Genomic DNA, 17,942 nt, shown 5'->3' with positions numbered 1-17,942 from the left:
TGTCCCCAAGCACAGTATTACTGTGTCTGAATCCTTCAGTATCACCCTGTTCATGCTCTGCCTCTTGATGAATTGAAAGTGGAAAGGAGAAGGAAAATATCCGGTTTTTTGGATGGGATGTCTCTCAGGAAATCCTTTTTAGGGCAGCCAGTGGCCAATCCCTGTGGCCGCACTGCTTGCTCCATTCTTTTTTTTTTCTTTTTTTTTTTTTTTTTCCATTTTTCTTAAGCTGGAAACAGGGAGAGACAGTCAGACAGACTCCCGCATGCGCCCGACCGGGATCCACCCGGCACACCCACCATGGGGCGACGCTCTGCCCACCAGGGGGCGATGCTCTGCCCATCCTGGGCGTCGCCATGTTGCAACCAGAGCCACTCTAGCGCCTGAGGCAGAGGCCACAGAGCCATCCCCAGCGCCCGGGCCATCTTTGCTCCAATGGAGCCTTGGCTGCGGGAGGGGAAGAGAGAGACAGAGAGGAAAGCGCGGCGGAGGGGTGGAGAAGCAAATGGGCGCTTCTCCTGTGTGCCCTGGCCGGGAATCGAACCCTGGTCCTCCGAACGCTAGGCCGACGCTCTACCGCTGAGCCAACCGGCCAGGGCTGCTTGCTCCATTCTTGATGGGAACAGTAGCCAGCTTCTGATCTGGTCCTGACGCCTGGGGAAGAGCTTTGTTGAGGGCTAGGTAAGGCAGTTCCTCCTTATCACACTGGCAAGGGAGAAGCGAGGCCTCTCAAGGATGGCACTCGTTGGCATGGGGTGGAAGGGAACAGGCCTGAAATGGATTTTCTCCTCTTACCTCCTCTCCGTTGGGGAGAGAAGCCGAAGATGGAGAAACTAGCTTGCCTACTTCCCCTACCTCAGGGAAGAAACAGCACACTAAGAGGCACAAATAATTTTTATATAGAATTACATTGAGAGTTCATCTAAACATCTGTCATAGAAATTCAGGTGGAGGAGTGTGAAGGGAAGAGCTGCTGTTAGAAGAGAGGGAAGTGGGTGACCTCTCCAAACACAGACGGGCGAGAGCGGAGGGCAGGGGTGTTCCTGCGGTAGCCAAACTGACCATTGAACCCCCTATTCATTCTCGCATCGGCGTTGGCATTGTAGTAGTCGTGCCCAGTCACCTGCTGGAAGGAATGCCCTTGGGGGTGGAGAGAGAGGCCTGAGCCTGCATTCAACCCCCTCTTGCTTTCTCCACTCCCACAGGGCTGGTGTTAGGATGCCAACCCCGCTACAGTCACTGTGCTCCCCGTGTCTAGCTGAACCCTCAATCTTCAAATGTCTTGAGCTTCTTGACTGAAAAGCCAAGGCTTGGTGAGGTCAAGGAGACAGGTGGCTTCCTAGAAACCCACCCTCACACCAGCAATAGCGTGCAGGAGGAGTGTGAATGGGACAGGAGGGTCAGAAACTTTCGGGCTTGGTGGATCTTGCCTCGCTCCTGGGAAAACTGAAAACATTATACCCTTGCCTCTGACCCATCTAGAGAAAATGGCTGAGTTCAGTTTGGCCAAATGGCATAATGGGTCATGTGACTAGAGTGCCACCAAAGGTTGGTGGAGTTGGGGTGGGAAGAGGGTTTACTCTGTCAGAAACACATTTCTCAACTCTCCCTTTCCTGTTGCTGCTTAACTGTGCCTGGCGAATGAGCAGGACACAGCCTGCTCAGAAGCAGTGAGAGCAATACAGCCTTTGGAGTTAGAAAAAGTGGAATTCTAATCCCAGCTCAGCCTTTCTCAGCAAATCACTTTAACTCCCTAGTGTCAGTTTCCCAGGTTGTAACATGGGGGTAGTGTGAGGATAAAAACCATCTGACATACAGCAGGTGCTCAATAACTAAATATAGGGAGTACTGCGACACCACTTGCGCATGTATAAGAAGAAAAGCTGGAGAATGAATCCCTGGCCCCCTTTCCCCCAACCAGGCCTCACTGCAGCCCAGTTTCTCTCTCTGAACTATGAGACGCTCGCCACTCTTCCTAGATGGGCCCATGGGGAGGCTGAGAGCAAGGTGGCACTTGCCTGCCCCTGCCCAGTTTCTCCTGTTGAGGTATTTCTGTCCTTGCCCGAAGATGTGGTAATAATCCACTATCCAGCCGTCCCTTCCTGTACCGCCACGATCCTGGGAGTGAAGAAGAACAGAGTAGACTGTCAGCCACCATGCTGAGAGATGCTCTGTGCAAACTCTCCTGAGGCTTGGTGAGTGGAGGGGGCAGAGGTCACAGACTGCGGTAACAGGGCCAAACAGATTAAATATATTTATGACCTACATTTCATCTTGGGGAGACGCTGCATAGCTTGGCACTTAAAAGGCTCAGTGTCTGCTGTCAGACAGGTTCCAATTCCAGCCTTGCAACTAACAAGACCTATGCCAATGACACAGCTTTCCTGGACCTCAATCTCATCAGTAAAGGAAGGTTGCTGTAAGATTTAAGTGAGATAGTTCAAGTACAGGGCCTGTGAGATAGTTCACGTACAGGTTCAATAGACATTATCTTCAGCTAAATGAAAATTATACCTACCACAAATGGTGGTTGTGACAATTACAAAATGGAACATAGGAAGTTTCAAAAGTGTGTACACCATATTCTTTTCTAGCTTTTAAATAGTCATTTTTCTCTTTTTACCCCCCAGACTTTAGCTCCTTCCTTCTGCCATAAAACTTACATAAGTAAACAGCAAGTATACACTCAAACATGGCACACAGATGTGTCTATATATACACATATGACACACATGTCATACTGAACACACATGACACTGAACATGCACACGAACACACAAACACCCAGGATCACGCAAAAAAAAACCCTACATCTGTTCACAGAATAATCCCCATTAGTCGTACTCATACCACTGTGATATCTATAAGCACAAAATTAGAGGCAAAAATGGTGAAAAAAATTGGAACCATTAGCAAATAGCCTTAGAATCTTTGGTCTTGGGGAAGTAGTCTGCTGGGGAGGGGTAATAGCCCCCAGGAGAGGCCTGGGGAAAAGGGAAACCCACAAGGTTTGGGAGGTTTGGGCTCTCCGGTCCTAGCAAGTGAGCCCCACTGCCACTATGATGTCACCGGAAAGAAGGTGTGGTGCTTCGTGGGTCTAAATAGTTCTTTGTCTTGTTCACTGAGGTCACATGGATCTTCATGCTTTCAGAGAATTTGCGGCGTGAGGTCACTCCAAAGGGCGGGTCCGTGACGTCAAAAAAACAATGAAACCGGCTTGCCAGAGGTGACTTTGAGCCCCGTTTCTTAGAGTTGCAGAAACCCAAAATGAGATTATTCTCAAATTCATGGGTGGAAGGTGACTCCGTGAGCCCAGTAAGCTCACGCTCAACACCTGGCACCCATCTCTGCCAGTTCCGGCGGTTCATTAAGAAAACTGAAGGGGCCTGACTTGTGGTGGCGCAGTCCTAAGGCATCCGAGACCTCAGGCTTGCCAGGTCAAGGCACAGAGGAGAAGCAACTATGAATTCCTCCCTTTGTCTCTCTCTCCTCTCTCTAAAATCAATAAATAAAATCGAAAGAAAGAAAGAGAGAGAGGACGAAAGAAAGAAAGAGAGAGAAAGAAAGAAAGAAAGAAAAGAAGAGAGAAAGAAGAGAAAGAAAGAAAGAGAGAGAAAGAAAGAAAGAAAGAGAAAAGAAGAGAGAAAGAAGAGAAAGAAAGGAGGGAAGGAAGGAAGGAAGGGAGGGAGGGAGGGAGGAAGGAAAGAAAACAGGAAACTGAAGGGGGTGTGAGTGTGAGATTGGGGAATCCTCCCTACGAGCGCTCGAGTCAGACACCAGGATTTGGGAAGTCGGCCCCTACCAGGGCCAACCTCTGCAGGCAGACGGTGGGGTGCTTTGGGGCGCTTCCATACCTGATCAGTTTTCCGCAAAATGGGCGGTACTACAGGGCTCCTGAAATACCGGCGGGTGTGGCAGTCCTGCTGTGCATTGTAAGGCGGAATCGCCGACCAGAGCTTGGGCCTCAAGTGCTCATAGGTGCGGGCCATGGTGCTCACGGCCACCCCATCCAAAATGAAGTTCTTCTCCAACCGCAGAGGACACTGGCTGAAGCGCGTCATCCCAACTACCGCAGCCTCCAAGTCCCTCCGTGGTGGGAGTGGTGGGCCGGATGGGCCCTAGGCGGGGGCTGCCTTGCGCATTGTTACGTGACATCAGGTCCCTGACCAGCGACACAAACCCTATTGTCCCGCATCCAAAGGGTAGGCTCTTAGGGCTGTAGGGGAAGTTGCTTGCGTGGGCCAGAGGAGAGGGATGACCAGGAGACCATGCAAGAGGAATGAGACTGAAGGGGAGAAAAGAGGATTACTGAACGTGGGTGGGCCTTGTGAGTGCAGTCGGGTGTCTCCTGTTTTCCAGGACGGTTCTCTGTTTCCACTTTATCATATACATTTTACCAATTCAGTCCAGTTGAAAATTTTGTACCCAGAATGGATCTGAAAGCGTTCAGATAGCATCTACTTCCAACTCTCATTTCACAAAACTGGAAGTTGAAGCTCAGAAACTTTAGAGTATTCCCTAAACCCATTTAATGGCAGACCCAGAATTAAGGTCTCCTATTTTCCAGTTAAGTCCACACAAAGCAATTTCCCCCTCCCCATCCTTTTTTTTTTTTTTTTTTTTGTATTTTTCTGAAGCTGGAAACGGGGAGGCAGTCAGACAGACTCCCGCATGCTCCCGACCGGGATCCACCCAGCATGCCCACCAGGGGACGATGCTCTGCCCATCTGGGGTGTTGCTCTGTTGCGAACAGAGCCATTCTAGCGCCTGAGGCAGAGGCCACAGAGCCATCCTCAGCGCCCGGGCAAACTTTGATCTAGTAGAGCCTTGGCTGCGAGAGGGGAAGAGAGAGACAGAGAGGAAGGAGAGGGGGAGGGGTGGAGAAGCAGATGGGCGCTTCTCCTGTGTGCCCTGGCCGGGAATCGAACCTGGGACTCCTGCACGCCAGGCCGACGCTCTACCACTGAGCCAACCAGCCAGGGCTCCCATCCATTCTTTTCATCAACTAGTATTCCTCTTTCTGTTAACCACCTTCCCCACCAAATAAAAAAACTAGATTACTAACATGTTTTTCCTCTGGCTAACTATATGTATATATATGATAGGATTCAGCAAAACGTGAACAACTTTCTTTAGTTATGACTACAGGTGATTTAAACATTTAATTTATTGATTTTAGAGAGGGAGGAAAGAAAAATCTATTTGTTGTTCCATGTATTTATGCATTCATTCATTTTTTGTTTTTTGTTTTTTTGACACCTTAGTTAATTGATTGCTTTCTCATATGTGCCTTGACCACGGGCCTTCAGCAGACCGAGTAACCCCTTGCTCAAGCCAGCGACCTTGGGTCCAAGCTGGGGAGCTTTTACTCAAGCCAGATGAACCCGCACTCAAACTGGTGACCTCAGGGTCTCAAACCTGGGTCCTCCGCATCCCAGTCTGACGCTCTATCCACTGCGCCACCGCCTGGTCAGGCTCATTGATTCTTGTATATGTCCTGACTAGGGACTGAACATGCAACCTTGGTGTTTTGGGATGATGTTCTTACCAACATAGCTACCTGGCTAGGGCCTATAGGTGATTTTTATTCCCTTCTTTTTTTATTTTTTTCTTTACAGGGACAGAGAGACTGAGAGAGAGGGATAGACAGGGACAGACAGACAGGAATGGAGAGATGAGAAGCATCAATCATTAGTTTTTCTTTGCGCGTTGCAACACCTTAACTGCTCATTGATTGCTTTCTCATACATGCCTTGACCGTGGGCCTTCAGGAGACCGAGTAACCCCTTGCTTGAGCCAGCAACCTTGGGCCCAAGCTGGTGAGCTTTGCTCAAACCAGATGAGCCCTCGCTCAAGCTGGCGACCTCGGGGTCTCGAACTTGGGTCCTCCGCATCCCAGTCCGACGTTCTATCCACTGTGCCACCACCCGGTCAGATTATTCCCTTCTTTATACATTTTACTTCCCAAATTTTCCCCTTGATTAAACTCATATATCAAACCACCTTATACAGACTGCTCACAATAGTTCTGAGGTGCTATTATCCACTATTATCCTAATTTTACAAGCTCAAGGAGGGATTCTTTTACTATTTTTACATAGACACAAGCATTAGAAAACAGTTGCATTATACCTATACACAAAAATTACTAATCCTGGCAATTCAATACTCAACATATTTAATCTCTTCACAATGACAGGAGAGCACCTCTAAGTCAAATCTGAAATTATGCAAACCTGTAGTTTGAGTCCATTCTATTAAACATTCAAAAGGACCTGGAGGCCTGACCTGTGGTGGCGCAGTGGATAAAGCGTCGACCTGGAAATGCTGAGGTCGCCAGTTCGAAACCCTGGGCTTACCTAGTCAAGGCACATATGGGAGTTGATGCTTCCAGCTCCTCCCCCCCCCCCTTCTTTCTCTCTCTCTCCTCTCTATCCCTCTTTGTCTCTCTGCTCTCTAAAAATGAATAAAATAAAAAAAATAAAAATTAAAAAAAGGACCTGGAAAACACATGGACACAAGAGGACAAGTGGAAAAAATGACAGGCCCCGACTTCCCACCTCAGATTTGATGCAGAAAGGTTAATATATCACACAACTGAATAAAAGCATTTTCAATGGAAGGCCTGGGGGCTTCTTGTCACAATAGATTTGAAATTCACCAAACTGGAGGATGCAGTAGCCAAGAAACCAAGTCTGCTTTAGAAACTTACAGATTTAATCTTCCTAAAACTAAGGCTGGCCCTGGCCGGTTCGCTCTGTGGTAGAGCGTCGGCCTGGCATGCAGAGTCCCGGGTTCGACTCCCGGCCAGGGCAAACAGGAGAGGCGCCCATCTGCTTCTCCACCCTCCCCTTCTCCTTCCTCTCTTCCCCACCTGCAGCCAAGGCTCCATTGGAGCAAAGTTGGCCCTGGCGCTGAGGATGGCTCTGTGGCCTCTGCCTCAGGTGCTAGAATGGTTCTGGTTGCAAGAGCATCGCCCCCTGGTGGGTGTACCGGGTAGATCCCGGTTGGGCGCATGCAGGAGTTTGTCTGCCTCCTCGTTTCCAACTTCAGAAAAGTACAAAAAAAAAAAAAAATGCAGACACTACTAAATCATCTTTCACAAGAGCAAATTGACATGGTATTTACCATTTGTCACGTTTAAAAAATATACTCATGGCCTGACCAGGTGGTGGCGCAGTGGCTAGAGGGTCGGACTAAGATGCAGAGGACCCAGGTTCGAGACCCCGAGGTCGCCAGTTTGAGCGCGGGCTCATCTGGTGTGAACAAAAGCTCACCAGCTTGAACCTAAGGTCGCTGGCTCCAGCAAGGGGTTACTCGGTCTGCTGAAGGCCGGCAGTCAAGGCACATATGAAAAAGCAATCAATGAACTAAGGTGTTGCAACACGCAATGAAAAACTAATGACTGATTCTCCTCCTCTCTCTCCGTTCCTGTCTGTCCCTATATATCCCTCTCTCTGATGCAGTCTCTGTAAAAAATGAAATTAAAAAAAAATTTCAATATAAAAATACTCATGTGCAAATTCCCCCTCAAAAAAACCTGAAAATGCAAGTGTATACAGTGTGTACCTGGTTCTTAGATCACTCCTTGGACTCTGAGCATGTGTAGAATCTGAGCACTCTCTACCTTACCTTGAATATTTTTCTAACCACATGCCACTTGCCTGGGGTAACCTGTCATCAAGCAGTACCGGCCATTTAAGAACTCTAAACCCCCAAATCTTTTATTTGTAGTGAGACAGAGGCAAGGAGAAAAGCATCAATTCTTCATTTTAGCACCTTAGTTATTGCTTTCTCCTGTGTCTTGACCAAGGGCTCCAGTTGAGCCAAGCAACCCTGGAGCTCCAAGCCAGAGACCATGGGGTCATGTCTTTTACAGTCCCATGCTCGAGCCTTGGGGTTTTGAAACCTTGGGGTTTCTCCATCTTAGGCCGACATTCTATCTACCATATCACTATCTGGTCAGGCAGTTACACATATATACACTCTTTTTTTGGTGGCAGAAACAGTCAGAGAGAGGGACAGACAGAAAGGGAGAGATGAGAAACATCAATTCTTTCTTGAGGCTCCTTAGTTGTTCATTGATTTCTCACATGTGCCTTGACCAGGGGGCTACAGCAGACCGAGTGACCCCTTGCTCGAGCCAGCAACCTTGGATCAAGCTGGTGAGCCTTGCTCAAACCAGATGACCCCATGCTCAAGCTGGCGACCTCAGGGTCTCGAACCTGGGTCCTCCACATCCCAGTTCAACGCTCTATCCACTGTGCCACTACCTGGTCAGGCACTGGGATTGAACCAGCAACCTCTGTGCTTAGACATGAACTGAGCTATCTGACTAGGGCCAAGTATCTATACTGCTCACAAAAATTAAGGGATATTTTAAAGTAAACATGAAGCTATAAAATAATCCCCTAATTTTTGTGAGAAGTATAGTTTTTATAGCAGAAATTGAGAAGTTCCAAATGTTCTGTATACTTACCAAAGTACAAGGACTCTTTATCTTTGTTTATATATACCCACAGAAAATTTGCAGTTTCCGTTTTACAAAGGAGGAAAGGGTTGAGTGGTGTCAAAAAGAGTGACATGTAGAAATGAATAAGAAGACAAGCATTCCAAGGAAATAATTTTTAATGGGCTTTTTCTTTATAAATACACTGACGAACATGCAATGCTGCCAGCATTCGATGCAAGCCTGGGCCACAAATCTGCACACTCCTTTGCAACTGGTCCCGTGATGGTAGAACCTGCATAAAAGAATGAGTTGTTGGTAAGATCACAGGGTCCTCCTTTACTTCTACTTCTAGACCCAAGAATTAAACCAGCCGAAATAATTTTTAATGGGCTTTTTCTTTACAAATATACTGACGAATCATGCAATGCTGCCAGCATTCGATGCAATCCTGGGCCACAAATCTGCACACTCCTTTGCAACTGGTCCCGTGATGGCAGAACCTGCATAAAAGAATGAGCTGTTGGTAAGATCAGAGGGTCCTCCTTTACTTGTACTCCTAGACCCAAGAATTAAACCAACCCATCTCAAAGATCTAAGGAACAATGTAGAGACTTTCATACCTTTCATCTCGCCTTTATTGTTTACTATGACCCCTGCATTATCTTCAAAATAAAGAAATACTCCATCTTTTCTCCGGTATGACTTTCGTTGTCGAATTACCACTGCTGGATGTACTGAAAAGGGAAAAGGGCAGAGTCATTACTCCGTCAGGTTCCAGTGACTCCACAAGAAAGCAGTTTACATGTCATCTAGCTCCCCAACATTTCCCATTTGGTCAGATGTATTTAGAAAAGTTGCTAAACAGCCTGGCCTGTGGTGGCACAGTGGATCAAGCGTCGACCTGGAATGCTGAGGTAGCCAGTTCAAAACCCTGGGCTTGCCTGGTCAAGGCACATATGGGAGTTGATGCTTCCTGCTCCTCCCCCCTTCTCTCTCTCCGTCTGTCTCTCTCTCTTCTCTAAAATAAATAAATAAATAAAAAATTTTAAAAATCCTCATTTTTTTTTAAAAAAAGAAAACTTGCCAAACATTTCCTATCCTTTTCCCCATTTCACTCAATAGGTGGGTAATGTCAAGATCCTAATATCGCCTGACCAGGCGGTGGTGCAGTGGATAGAGCGTCGGACTGGGATGCAGAGGACCCAGGTTCGAGACCCCACGGTCACCAGCTTGAGCGCAGGCTCATCTGGTTTGAGCAAAAGCTCACCAGCTTGGCCCTGGCTGGTTGGCTCAGCGGTAGAGCGTCAGCCCAGCATGCAGGAGTCCCGGGTTCGATTCCCGGCCAGGGCACACAGGAGAGGCGTCCATTTGCTTCTCCACCCCTCCCCCTCTCCTTCTTCTCTGTCTCTCTTCCCCTCCCGCAGCGAGGCTCCATTGGAGCAAAGATGGCCCGGGCGCTGGGAATGGCTCTGTGGCCTCTGCCTCAGGCGCTGGAATGGCTCTGGACGCAACAGAGCGATGCCCCAGAGGGCAGAGCATTGCCCCCTGGTGGGCATGCCGGGTGGATCCCGGTCGGGCGCATGCGGGAGTCTGTCTGACTACCTCTCCGTTTCCAGCTTCGGAAAAATGAAAAAAAAAAAAAAAAAAAAAAAAAGCTCACCAGCTTGAGGCCAAGGTCGCTGGCTCAAGCAAGGGGTTACTTGGTCTGCTGAAGGCCCGCGGTCAAGGCACATATGAAAAAGCAATCAATGAACAACTAAGGTCTTGCAACAAAAAACTGATGATTGATGCTTCTCATCTCTCTTCGTTCCTGTCTGTCTGACTCTCTCTGTCCCTGTTAAAAAAAAGGATCCCAATATCTCAGAACAGAGAATAACACTATCCTACTCCAGACTGAATAAGTGGAGGGGCCAAACTCTCAATTTATCAGTAGATATTAAAACTCCAAGAAAGTACATACCTTGATCTACAAATTACTGCTTCCAAGAATTTGTTCTATACCTTAGGTTTTATTTTTTTATTTTATTTTATTTTTTTTTACAGGGACAGAGAGAGGGATAGATAGGAACAGACAGATAGGAATGGAGAGAGATGAGAAGCATCAATCATCAGTTTTTCCTTGCGATACCTTAGTTATTCATTGATTGCTTTCTCATATGTGCCTTGACCGTGGGCCTTCAGCAGACCGAGTAACTCCTTGCTGGAGCCAGAGACCTTGGGTCCAAGCTGGTGAGCTTTTTGCTCAAACCAGATGAGCCCAAGCTCAAGCTGGCGACCTCGGGGTCTCGAACCTGGGTCCTTCTGCATCCCAAGCCGACGCTCTATCCACTGCGTCACTGCCTGGTCAGGCTATACTTTAGGTTTTATAAATATAAACTCATTTATACTCCAATGAACTTACCCAAAGAAAACCTGCAACTGTTGGTGTACATATGTACATACCCCCCCCCATGTGTATGGCCAGGATCTTGATCATACTGTGTCTTACCACAGATGCCTTTTTAAAACAGAATACAATTAAAAGTTTATTGTACAGCACTGAGGCCTTCATAATTTTTTTAAATCTTACTGATTTTACAGAGAAAGGAAAGAGCAAGAGAGTGAAAGAGACAGAAACATGATCTGTTTCTGTATATGCCCCAACTTGGGATCGAATCAGCAACGTTGGTGCTTTGGGACAATGCTCTAATCAACCGAGCTATCCAGCTAGGGTAATGTCTTCATAATTCACTAAGGATAAAGAAGGACTAGTTAATTTTTAAAAACCTGCACAAAATTTTCACTTTAACTAACCCAACACCAACTATGAAAATGGCCTGATTAAATAGTATTAATACACTATAGAAAGCCTGACCTGTGGTGGTGCAGTGGGTAAGGCGTTGACCTGGAACACTGAGGTCGCCGGTTGGAAACCCCAGGCTTGCCTGGTCAAAACACATATGAGAAGCAACTACTACAAGTAGATGCTTCCTAGTCCTCCCCCACCACCTTTTCTCTCTCTCTCTACTCTATCTAAAATCAATAAACATCTTAAAAAAACACACTATAAATATTACACCAAGTCCTTTAAAGACAACCATCTCAAATGTTATTTCTCAGCATGGGTGATGTTCATGGCATGGGACAGTGTGATCTTAAATCCTTGCAAAGCATCCCTGAAAGATCAGCATCTGTCATTTCCAAATTCAATAAATGCAATGTCATGCCTCTCAGGCACCAAACATGCTTCCTTGAAACCAGGGTAACTGATTGTCCCAGGAGAGCCCAAGCTCCACGTCAACCAGGTGTTCCTGATTTGACTTCCCCGTGCAGTGAGACACTGCTGCTCCCGTATCAGCGGGCCTGGTGGCCTCTTCGAGACTACTCTTGAGGCGGCTCTGAGGATTCTACTTATCAGTGCTGACACTAACTGCCACCGGAGGAAAAACACGAGACCTACACACAAGTTAGTTGCAAGAATCACACAGGCAGTTTATCACTCACAAATCCTTTTGGCATGCCTGGGTACAGCTTAAGGGGGCCCCGCAGGTGTGCTCCTCTAGGCTTTGGTCAGAGCTCAGAGTGGCATGGACCTCCTCCAAGTCAACATTGGAGTCTGGGGGACTACCTCAGCAGGGGGTGCCTCAGCTTTAGTATCTTTTCTGGCCAACACCTTGTAACAGGTGTCAATCTACAGAATTATCACCTCAAACCACCTTTTGGAGAGTTACATAAAGGGAGCCTTTTTAATGTAAATCTCCTGAAATGTCATATCAGCCACTTTTAAGATGTTCCTAGAGAAGCTTCTTGTTTATGTTAACTTGCAGTTATGACATCAAGCCATTCTTATCTATGTATAACTTCACACACACACTAACTGGGCCCTGCTTCAAAGTCAGAATCTGTTTATCACATCTGCACACACTATATTAATTCCTATCCAGACGGCATAACTTTTTTTAATTTCCTTAATTTAAGTATTATCTTAATTACTTTTATATACTTTCCATATTTTTATATTTCTATATATTTAATTACTGTAACATTGTATCACTACAACTTTGATTAAACAGCACGATAAGATTATCTCACAGCCCTGACCAGACAGCTCAGTTGTTAGAACATCATCCTGAAGTTGAGAGCTTGCTGGTTTGATCTCTGATCACATATGACAATCAATGAATGATTAAATTGAGCCTGACTGCCCCACCACCAGTCAGGCTCAAATGCCTTTCTATCTGCAAGGCACATATGCTGTTTTAATAAAGCAAAAATTTGGAATTAACCCTATTACATGGCACATGCACAGAAAGAATTATTTTAAATGATCATGTGTATCTGCAACTTTTAAAATATAGGACAATCATCTGTAAAGCAAGAAGAATGGGTTATGGGAAGGTAAGTGTCCCATTTACATAGGAAAGCTTACAAGCTAGTATATTTGTATCAAGTCAGGAAAGAAGGACATACAACCAAACAACAAGCAACAATCATCTCTTGGAAGGTCTAAGCATTGGTAATTAAAAACTCAATTTGTCTTTCTTGTGTAATTACTTTTTTTTTTTAAGAGAAAGACAGAGAGAGAGAGAGGAATGAGAAGCATCAGTTCTTCATTGCAGCACCTTAGCTGTTCTTTGATTGCTTTCTCATCCAAGGGGGCTACAGCTGAGCCAGTGACCCTTTGTTCAAGCCAAAGACTTTGGGCTTCAAGCCAGTGACCATGGGGTCATGTCTATGATCCCACACTCAAGCTGGTGACCTTGGGGTTTTAAACCTGGGTCCTCCGCATCCCAGGCTGATACTCTATCCACTGTGCAACTGCCTGGTCAGGCCTAAATAACTTTTTTTGTTTGTTTATTCAGTGGGAGGAGGGAAGGCAGAGACAGACTCCCACATGTGCCCTGACTGGGATTCACCCAGCAAACCTGCTAAGGGGCATTGCTCCGTTACTCAGCAACCCAGCTCTTCTTAAGGCTGAGGCAGAGGCCATGGAGCCATCCTCAGCACCGAGGGCCAACTCACTCTAATCGAGCCATGGCTGCAGGAGCAACCAATGAATACACAAATGGAACAACAAATGGCCTGACTAGTGGTTGCTCAGTGGACAGAGCATCTACCTGGGATACTGAGGTCCCAGGTTTGAAACCCTGAGGTTGCTGGCTTGAGCAAGGGGTCACTGGCTCGGCTAGAGCCCTCCCCCCAAAAGAACAACAAATGAATGCTTCTCTATCCCATCCTCTCTAAAAGCAACTGATATATACCTGACCTGTGGTGGCTCAGTGGATAAAGCATCGACCTGGAAATGCTGAGGTCGCCGGTTCAAAACCCTGGGCTTGCCTTGTCAAGGCATATATGGGAGTTGATGCTTCCAGCTCCTCCCCCCTTCTCTCTCTCTCTCTCCTTCTGTCTGTCTCTCTCCCCTCTCTAAAAATGAATAAATAAAATAAAAATTAAAAAAATTAAAAAAAAAAAAAAAAGTTTAAAAGCAACTGATATATAAAACAAAACAACATATTGTTGTTTCTCTCCTGTCTCTAAAGTTAAATTTTTTAATTGAGAGAGAGAGAGAGGACACTAGAATCAGTCACACCTTGATTTACATCTTGACTGACACTAGTTTAGAGACCTTGAACAAGTTAATCTTTTGGAGTTTAAGTTTTTCTCTTGTAAAATATGGATAATAATTACCATTACCACATTTGAGATCAAGACACTGGAAACACAGGGTTAAAAAAAAAAAATAAGGACAGGGAGCCTGGCTATTCTTTTTTTTTTTTTTTTTTTTACAGAGACAGAGAGAGAGTTTATCTCAGAAAGAGTATAGATAGGGACAGACAGACAGGAACAGAGAGAGATGAGAAGCATCAATTATTAGTTTTTCGTTGAGACACCTTAGTTGTTCACTGATTGCTTTCTCATATGTGCCTTGACCGTGGGGCTACAGCAGACCAAGTAACCCCTTGCTCGAGCTAGTGACCTTGGGTCCAAGCTGGTGAGCTTTGCTCAAACCAGATGAGCCCGCGCTCAAGCTGGTGACCTCTGGGGTCTCGAACCTGGGTCCTCCGCATCCCAGTCTGACCCTCTAGCCACTGCGCCACTGCCTGGTCAGGCCTGGCTATTCTTGAGCCAAGTTCTATCTGTGAACACAGACAGCCTTGGTCAAGTTTTTAAGAAGAACACACACTGGCCTGACCTGTGGTGGCGCAGTGAATAAAGCATTGACTTGGAATGCTGAGGTCGCTGGTTCAAATCCTGGGCTTGCCCGGTCAAGGCACATACAACAAGCAATCATTGAACAACTAAAGTGAAGCAACTATGACTTGATACTTCTTGTTCTCTCCCCTCCTCTCTATGTAAAATCAATAAATAAAAAATTTTAAAAAAACTTTACAAAGACGACACTGAGTGACAGATAACTAACATCATTGAGCACCTCCTGTGGGACCCTCCTTATAAACCATTAAAATTCTCAGAAATGAGCAGGTGCAGTAGTCATGTGGTGTTGGAGACCCCAAGCCAACAGGATCTTTGCAGTTTAGATTTTGGGGGAACAGAGGTATGGGGACCTGGCAGTAAGCTGACAGTCTGCCCAAACCCCCACCTCACTTGCTTGGTTGAGTTGTTTAAAGGCTAAGTTTTTCTCCACACCTCCATGTTAGCTGTGGTGCTGGATAGTTTGTACTCATCCTACCCCCCATGTTCCTCGGAGAGACTGGAGGCAGTTCTTTGGTTTGTGAAGATGTTATGTATGGTGGGGGTTTTCTGCACTTGGAAGAAATATTGGGTTGCCTTGGAAATGTGATCAGAGATATCACTGATTTGCTAATGACTCTCTCTGCCCTATAAATAAAGCAGGACTGGGATGGAGAAGCTCTCCTCCTGCCATCAGCTTGCAGAAGCCTCCTGATCTCATCCTATTTCTGTTTAAGCTTCTTTTCTTCATTCCGCATCCTTCTCCCTCAGGACCTGGAATTACTAGCCGCGCTGGTTTGCAGCAAAGTGGTAAGGTATCAATCTCATAAACTCTCACAAATGAAGCTAGCAGATAAATAAGTCCACACAAATGCAGGATTCCAGACCTCCAGTCCTGCCCCTTTCCACGTTTGTGCATCACATGTTAAATCTAAGGTGAGGGGAAGCAGTCATTTAGCAGAAACAAGGATCTACGAAGACATTAATAGAGTTGGAAATTCAGAACTTTTTTTAGAACCACAGTGTACTTTGTTCGGTCCCACAACTGACTGCGACCCACAGCGATGGCCATTTGCTCGGCCCTTCCCTGACAGCTCCCTAGGCCACAGATCAGATAAACCAAGTGTTCTGAAAGAAAAGCCTGTCCAGTTGCATACCATCCCAGTCTACGTACTGATTATTCAATGCTTAGCCACAATGTTACTTACTCCTTGCCTAACAAGCCCTCAAAAGGATATTAAAGGTGAACAAAGTAAGATTTCTGACCAAAAAGCTAAAAATAGGGGTGGGGAGAGGCATATGCAGGCCTATAAGAAGTAACTGTGACATGCCGCTGAGACCTGCCACATTTGTAAGAGACGGCCAGGCTGTCCCAGGAAAAGCAAGACCTCCCAGGGCAGAGACAAACTAAACAGGCACACAAGAAAAATTCAGGAGCTGAAAAGTGCACCAAGCATCAAAAGCGCTAAAGCCAAACAAGACATCACAAGTCAAAAGTGCTCTGAGGCTCCCTCCTTGAATTCACATATCTTGTGGGAAAACTTTTGGGGAGTAACCCACGATTAAGCAATGAGCAAGCAGCTCTCTGTTTTTCTCTCGGAAGAGATCAAAGGAAATCAAGCTTTAAAAGGCCCTGAGAAGGGTAAATTATTGTTCCATTTTTCAACAAAGGCAGAAATCTTCCAACTGTCCACTAAGCGCTACTGTACTCACCCTTCTTTCTGAGTTCTGGTTTGCCTTTTTTGACTGTGGCCATCACCATGTCACCCACACCAGCAGCAGGAAGTCTGTTCAGTCGTCCCTTGATCCCCTTCACAGAGATGATATATAGATTTTTGGCTCCTATAAAAAAAAAGCAAGCAGAATTGACTTGGGAGGAGGGGTACCTATGAAGCAGCTCCGCTGGTGTTAACACTTCCCTAACACCTCCAAAGCCTCTCCCTCAACTCACACCACCCCCAAAAGTGGAACACCCTGTCACACCACCGATTGAAGCAAAACAACACGACACGCTGCTGCTTCACCCAAAAGCGGTGTTTTTACTTTGCCCTTTCTTGACGGCTCAGTGAGTCATTAGCAAAAGACTCAATGAGTGCTTTAAAAAGGGGTAGCTCGGCGGGGTGCACGCCAAAGTCCCACCTGTGTTGTCAGCACAGTTGATCACGGCTCCTACCGGAAGACCCAGGGATATCCGGAATTTCGCACCTGAGGACCCACCGCGTCCTGTGGGTAGGAAGGAAACCAGAAAAGAAGTCACTGTACTGTCATGGTTGGAGTTCCCTTAACATTCTCAGGCTCTAAATTCATTCGCCTATGTTTCGGAAACGGTATACGGCAGATTCGTTCTCTCGGGCTTCACTCACTCCTTTCCCGACGTGTCAACCAGTTCTCAGGGCCAAGAGCCAATTTCTCACTATAACCACTTTCACGTTGAGATTAAGGGGCCTGTACGACTCAATCCTCACTCCAGCTTTTGCACCAAGGAGTTCTTCCTGCAAAGCTGGGGGCCGCACAAGTCGCCCACTTAGCGACCTCACTCAGTCCAGCTTCAACCGCATAACCGCGGTGCTAAGAGTGGAGCGATCTCGTGGGGTTCGGTCTGGAATCATGTCCGGATCCTGCCAGCTCAACTCCCCAGGTCCCCCCACCGCCACCTTCGGGGACCCACTCAGTTACTCTCGTGATACTCCTCCTCACCCCCTCCGGCTCGGACGAGAGCAAAGTGTCCCAGCTGCCCATGGCCGCCGCCCCTAGGGAGGCCAGCAGCCACCACACGGCAGATGGCGGAGGATAAACCAGAGTCAAAACCTCACCTCGCTTCGACATCTTGAACGCGCCGGAAAAAGAAAGAAAGGAAGTAGTTACAAAGGATGCTGGGATATGAACAGTCACGCCCCGCCCATTGTCGTCACGTGACCTGGGGTTTGCTCCTCGCAACTCTTCCCTTAGGGCTCTGTTCAATTACATAATAAAGCTGGAAGTGGGCAGTTACGGAGTTGAAGGCTGTGGAAGCGAGTGAAAGCTCGGTTCTGTTTACGAGCTCGAACGTAGTTGAGAACGCAGGAACATTCGTTAATTTACCCAACAACCTTTTTTGAGCACTTAGTGCTGCCAGGGACCTCGCTGAGTACTAGGTTAAGAAATGATTAAAACATCTGTGCTGTGCAGGGTCCCCAAAGAGCACAGGGCGTGGGAGAGGTAGGCAGAAGACGCTAAATGCTTTCTTTAGGATGTGATATAATTGAGAAGTACCGTTCTAGCACTACAGATAATTCCACATATGTGTGCCTGGTCCCATACCCATGTGTATTTTAGATAA

At 46.7% G+C, this 17,942-nt stretch overlaps 2 protein-coding genes and 1 non-coding gene across 6 annotated transcripts; all 3 read right to left on the bottom strand.

Annotated features, from left to right (window-relative positions):
* Positions 1–971: 971 nt before the first annotated feature.
* On the bottom strand, positions 972–4,061 carry SPMAP1 (sperm microtubule associated protein 1). The gene is made up of 3 exons (XM_066366393.1): positions 3,855–4,061; positions 2,019–2,118; positions 972–1,140 (listed from the first exon to the last, which is right to left on the bottom strand). The coding sequence occupies exons 1-3, from the start codon at positions 4,059–4,061 to the stop codon at positions 977–979; spliced, it is 471 nt and encodes a 156-aa protein (XP_066222490.1). The 3' UTR covers positions 972–976.
* A 4,549-nt stretch (positions 4,062–8,610) lies between these two features.
* Positions 8,611–17,507, bottom strand: RPL23 (ribosomal protein L23). 4 transcript variants are annotated; one of them, XM_066364343.1, is made up of 7 exons: positions 17,437–17,507; positions 16,763–16,846; positions 16,337–16,465; positions 10,854–10,949; positions 9,073–9,186; positions 8,855–8,952; positions 8,611–8,744 (listed from the first exon to the last, which is right to left on the bottom strand). In XM_066364343.1, exons 1-6 carry the CDS (start codon positions 17,447–17,449, stop codon positions 8,870–8,872), a joined length of 519 nt encoding a protein of 172 aa, XP_066220440.1. In that variant the 5' UTR covers positions 17,450–17,507; the 3' UTR covers positions 8,611–8,744; positions 8,855–8,869. The 4 variants fall into 4 exon arrangements, with proteins under 4 accessions (XP_066220440.1, XP_066220439.1, XP_066220437.1 ...); XM_066364342.1 differs by having other exon boundaries at positions 8,867–8,952; XM_066364340.1 differs by lacking the exon at positions 8,611–8,744 and having other exon boundaries at positions 8,825–8,952.
* On the bottom strand, positions 16,596–16,731 carry LOC136396108 (small nucleolar RNA SNORA21). The gene has a single exon (XR_010749527.1). It is a non-coding gene; the product is annotated as a small nucleolar RNA SNORA21 (small nucleolar RNA).
* Positions 17,508–17,942: the final 435 nt, after the last annotated feature.

Source organism: Saccopteryx leptura, chromosome 2 (assembly GCF_036850995.1).
Source record: "Saccopteryx leptura isolate mSacLep1 chromosome 2, mSacLep1_pri_phased_curated, whole genome shotgun sequence".
Classification (NCBI taxonomy): domain Eukaryota; kingdom Metazoa; phylum Chordata; class Mammalia; order Chiroptera; family Emballonuridae; genus Saccopteryx; species Saccopteryx leptura.
The sequence above is the reverse complement of the archived record's forward strand: the minus strand, read 5'-3'. Positions and strand labels throughout refer to the sequence as shown.

Bases quoted from the DNA above. Each gene is read 5' to 3' on its own strand.
- SPMAP1 (XM_066366393.1), bottom strand. From the start codon at position 4,061: ATGACGCGCTTCAGCCAGTGTCCTCTGCGGTTGGAGAAGAACTTCATT. The intron at 2,119-3,854 runs GTATGGAAGCGC...CTTCACTCCCAG, and splicing joins TTTTGCGGAAAACTGATCAG to GATCGTGGCGGTACAGGAAG. The intron at 1,141-2,018 runs GCAAGTGCCACC...TCCACCCCCAAG, and splicing joins GAGAAACTGGGCAGGGGCAG to GGCATTCCTTCCAGCAGGTG.
- RPL23 (XM_066364343.1), bottom strand. The intron at 16,466-16,762 runs GTGGGACTTTGG...TTTTTTTTATAG, and splicing joins CAACTGTGCTGACAACACAG to GAGCCAAAAATCTATATATC. The intron at 9,187-10,853 runs GTAAGTTCATTG...TTCCCTTTTCAG, and splicing joins CAGTTGCAGGTTTTCTTTGG to TACATCCAGCAGTGGTAATT.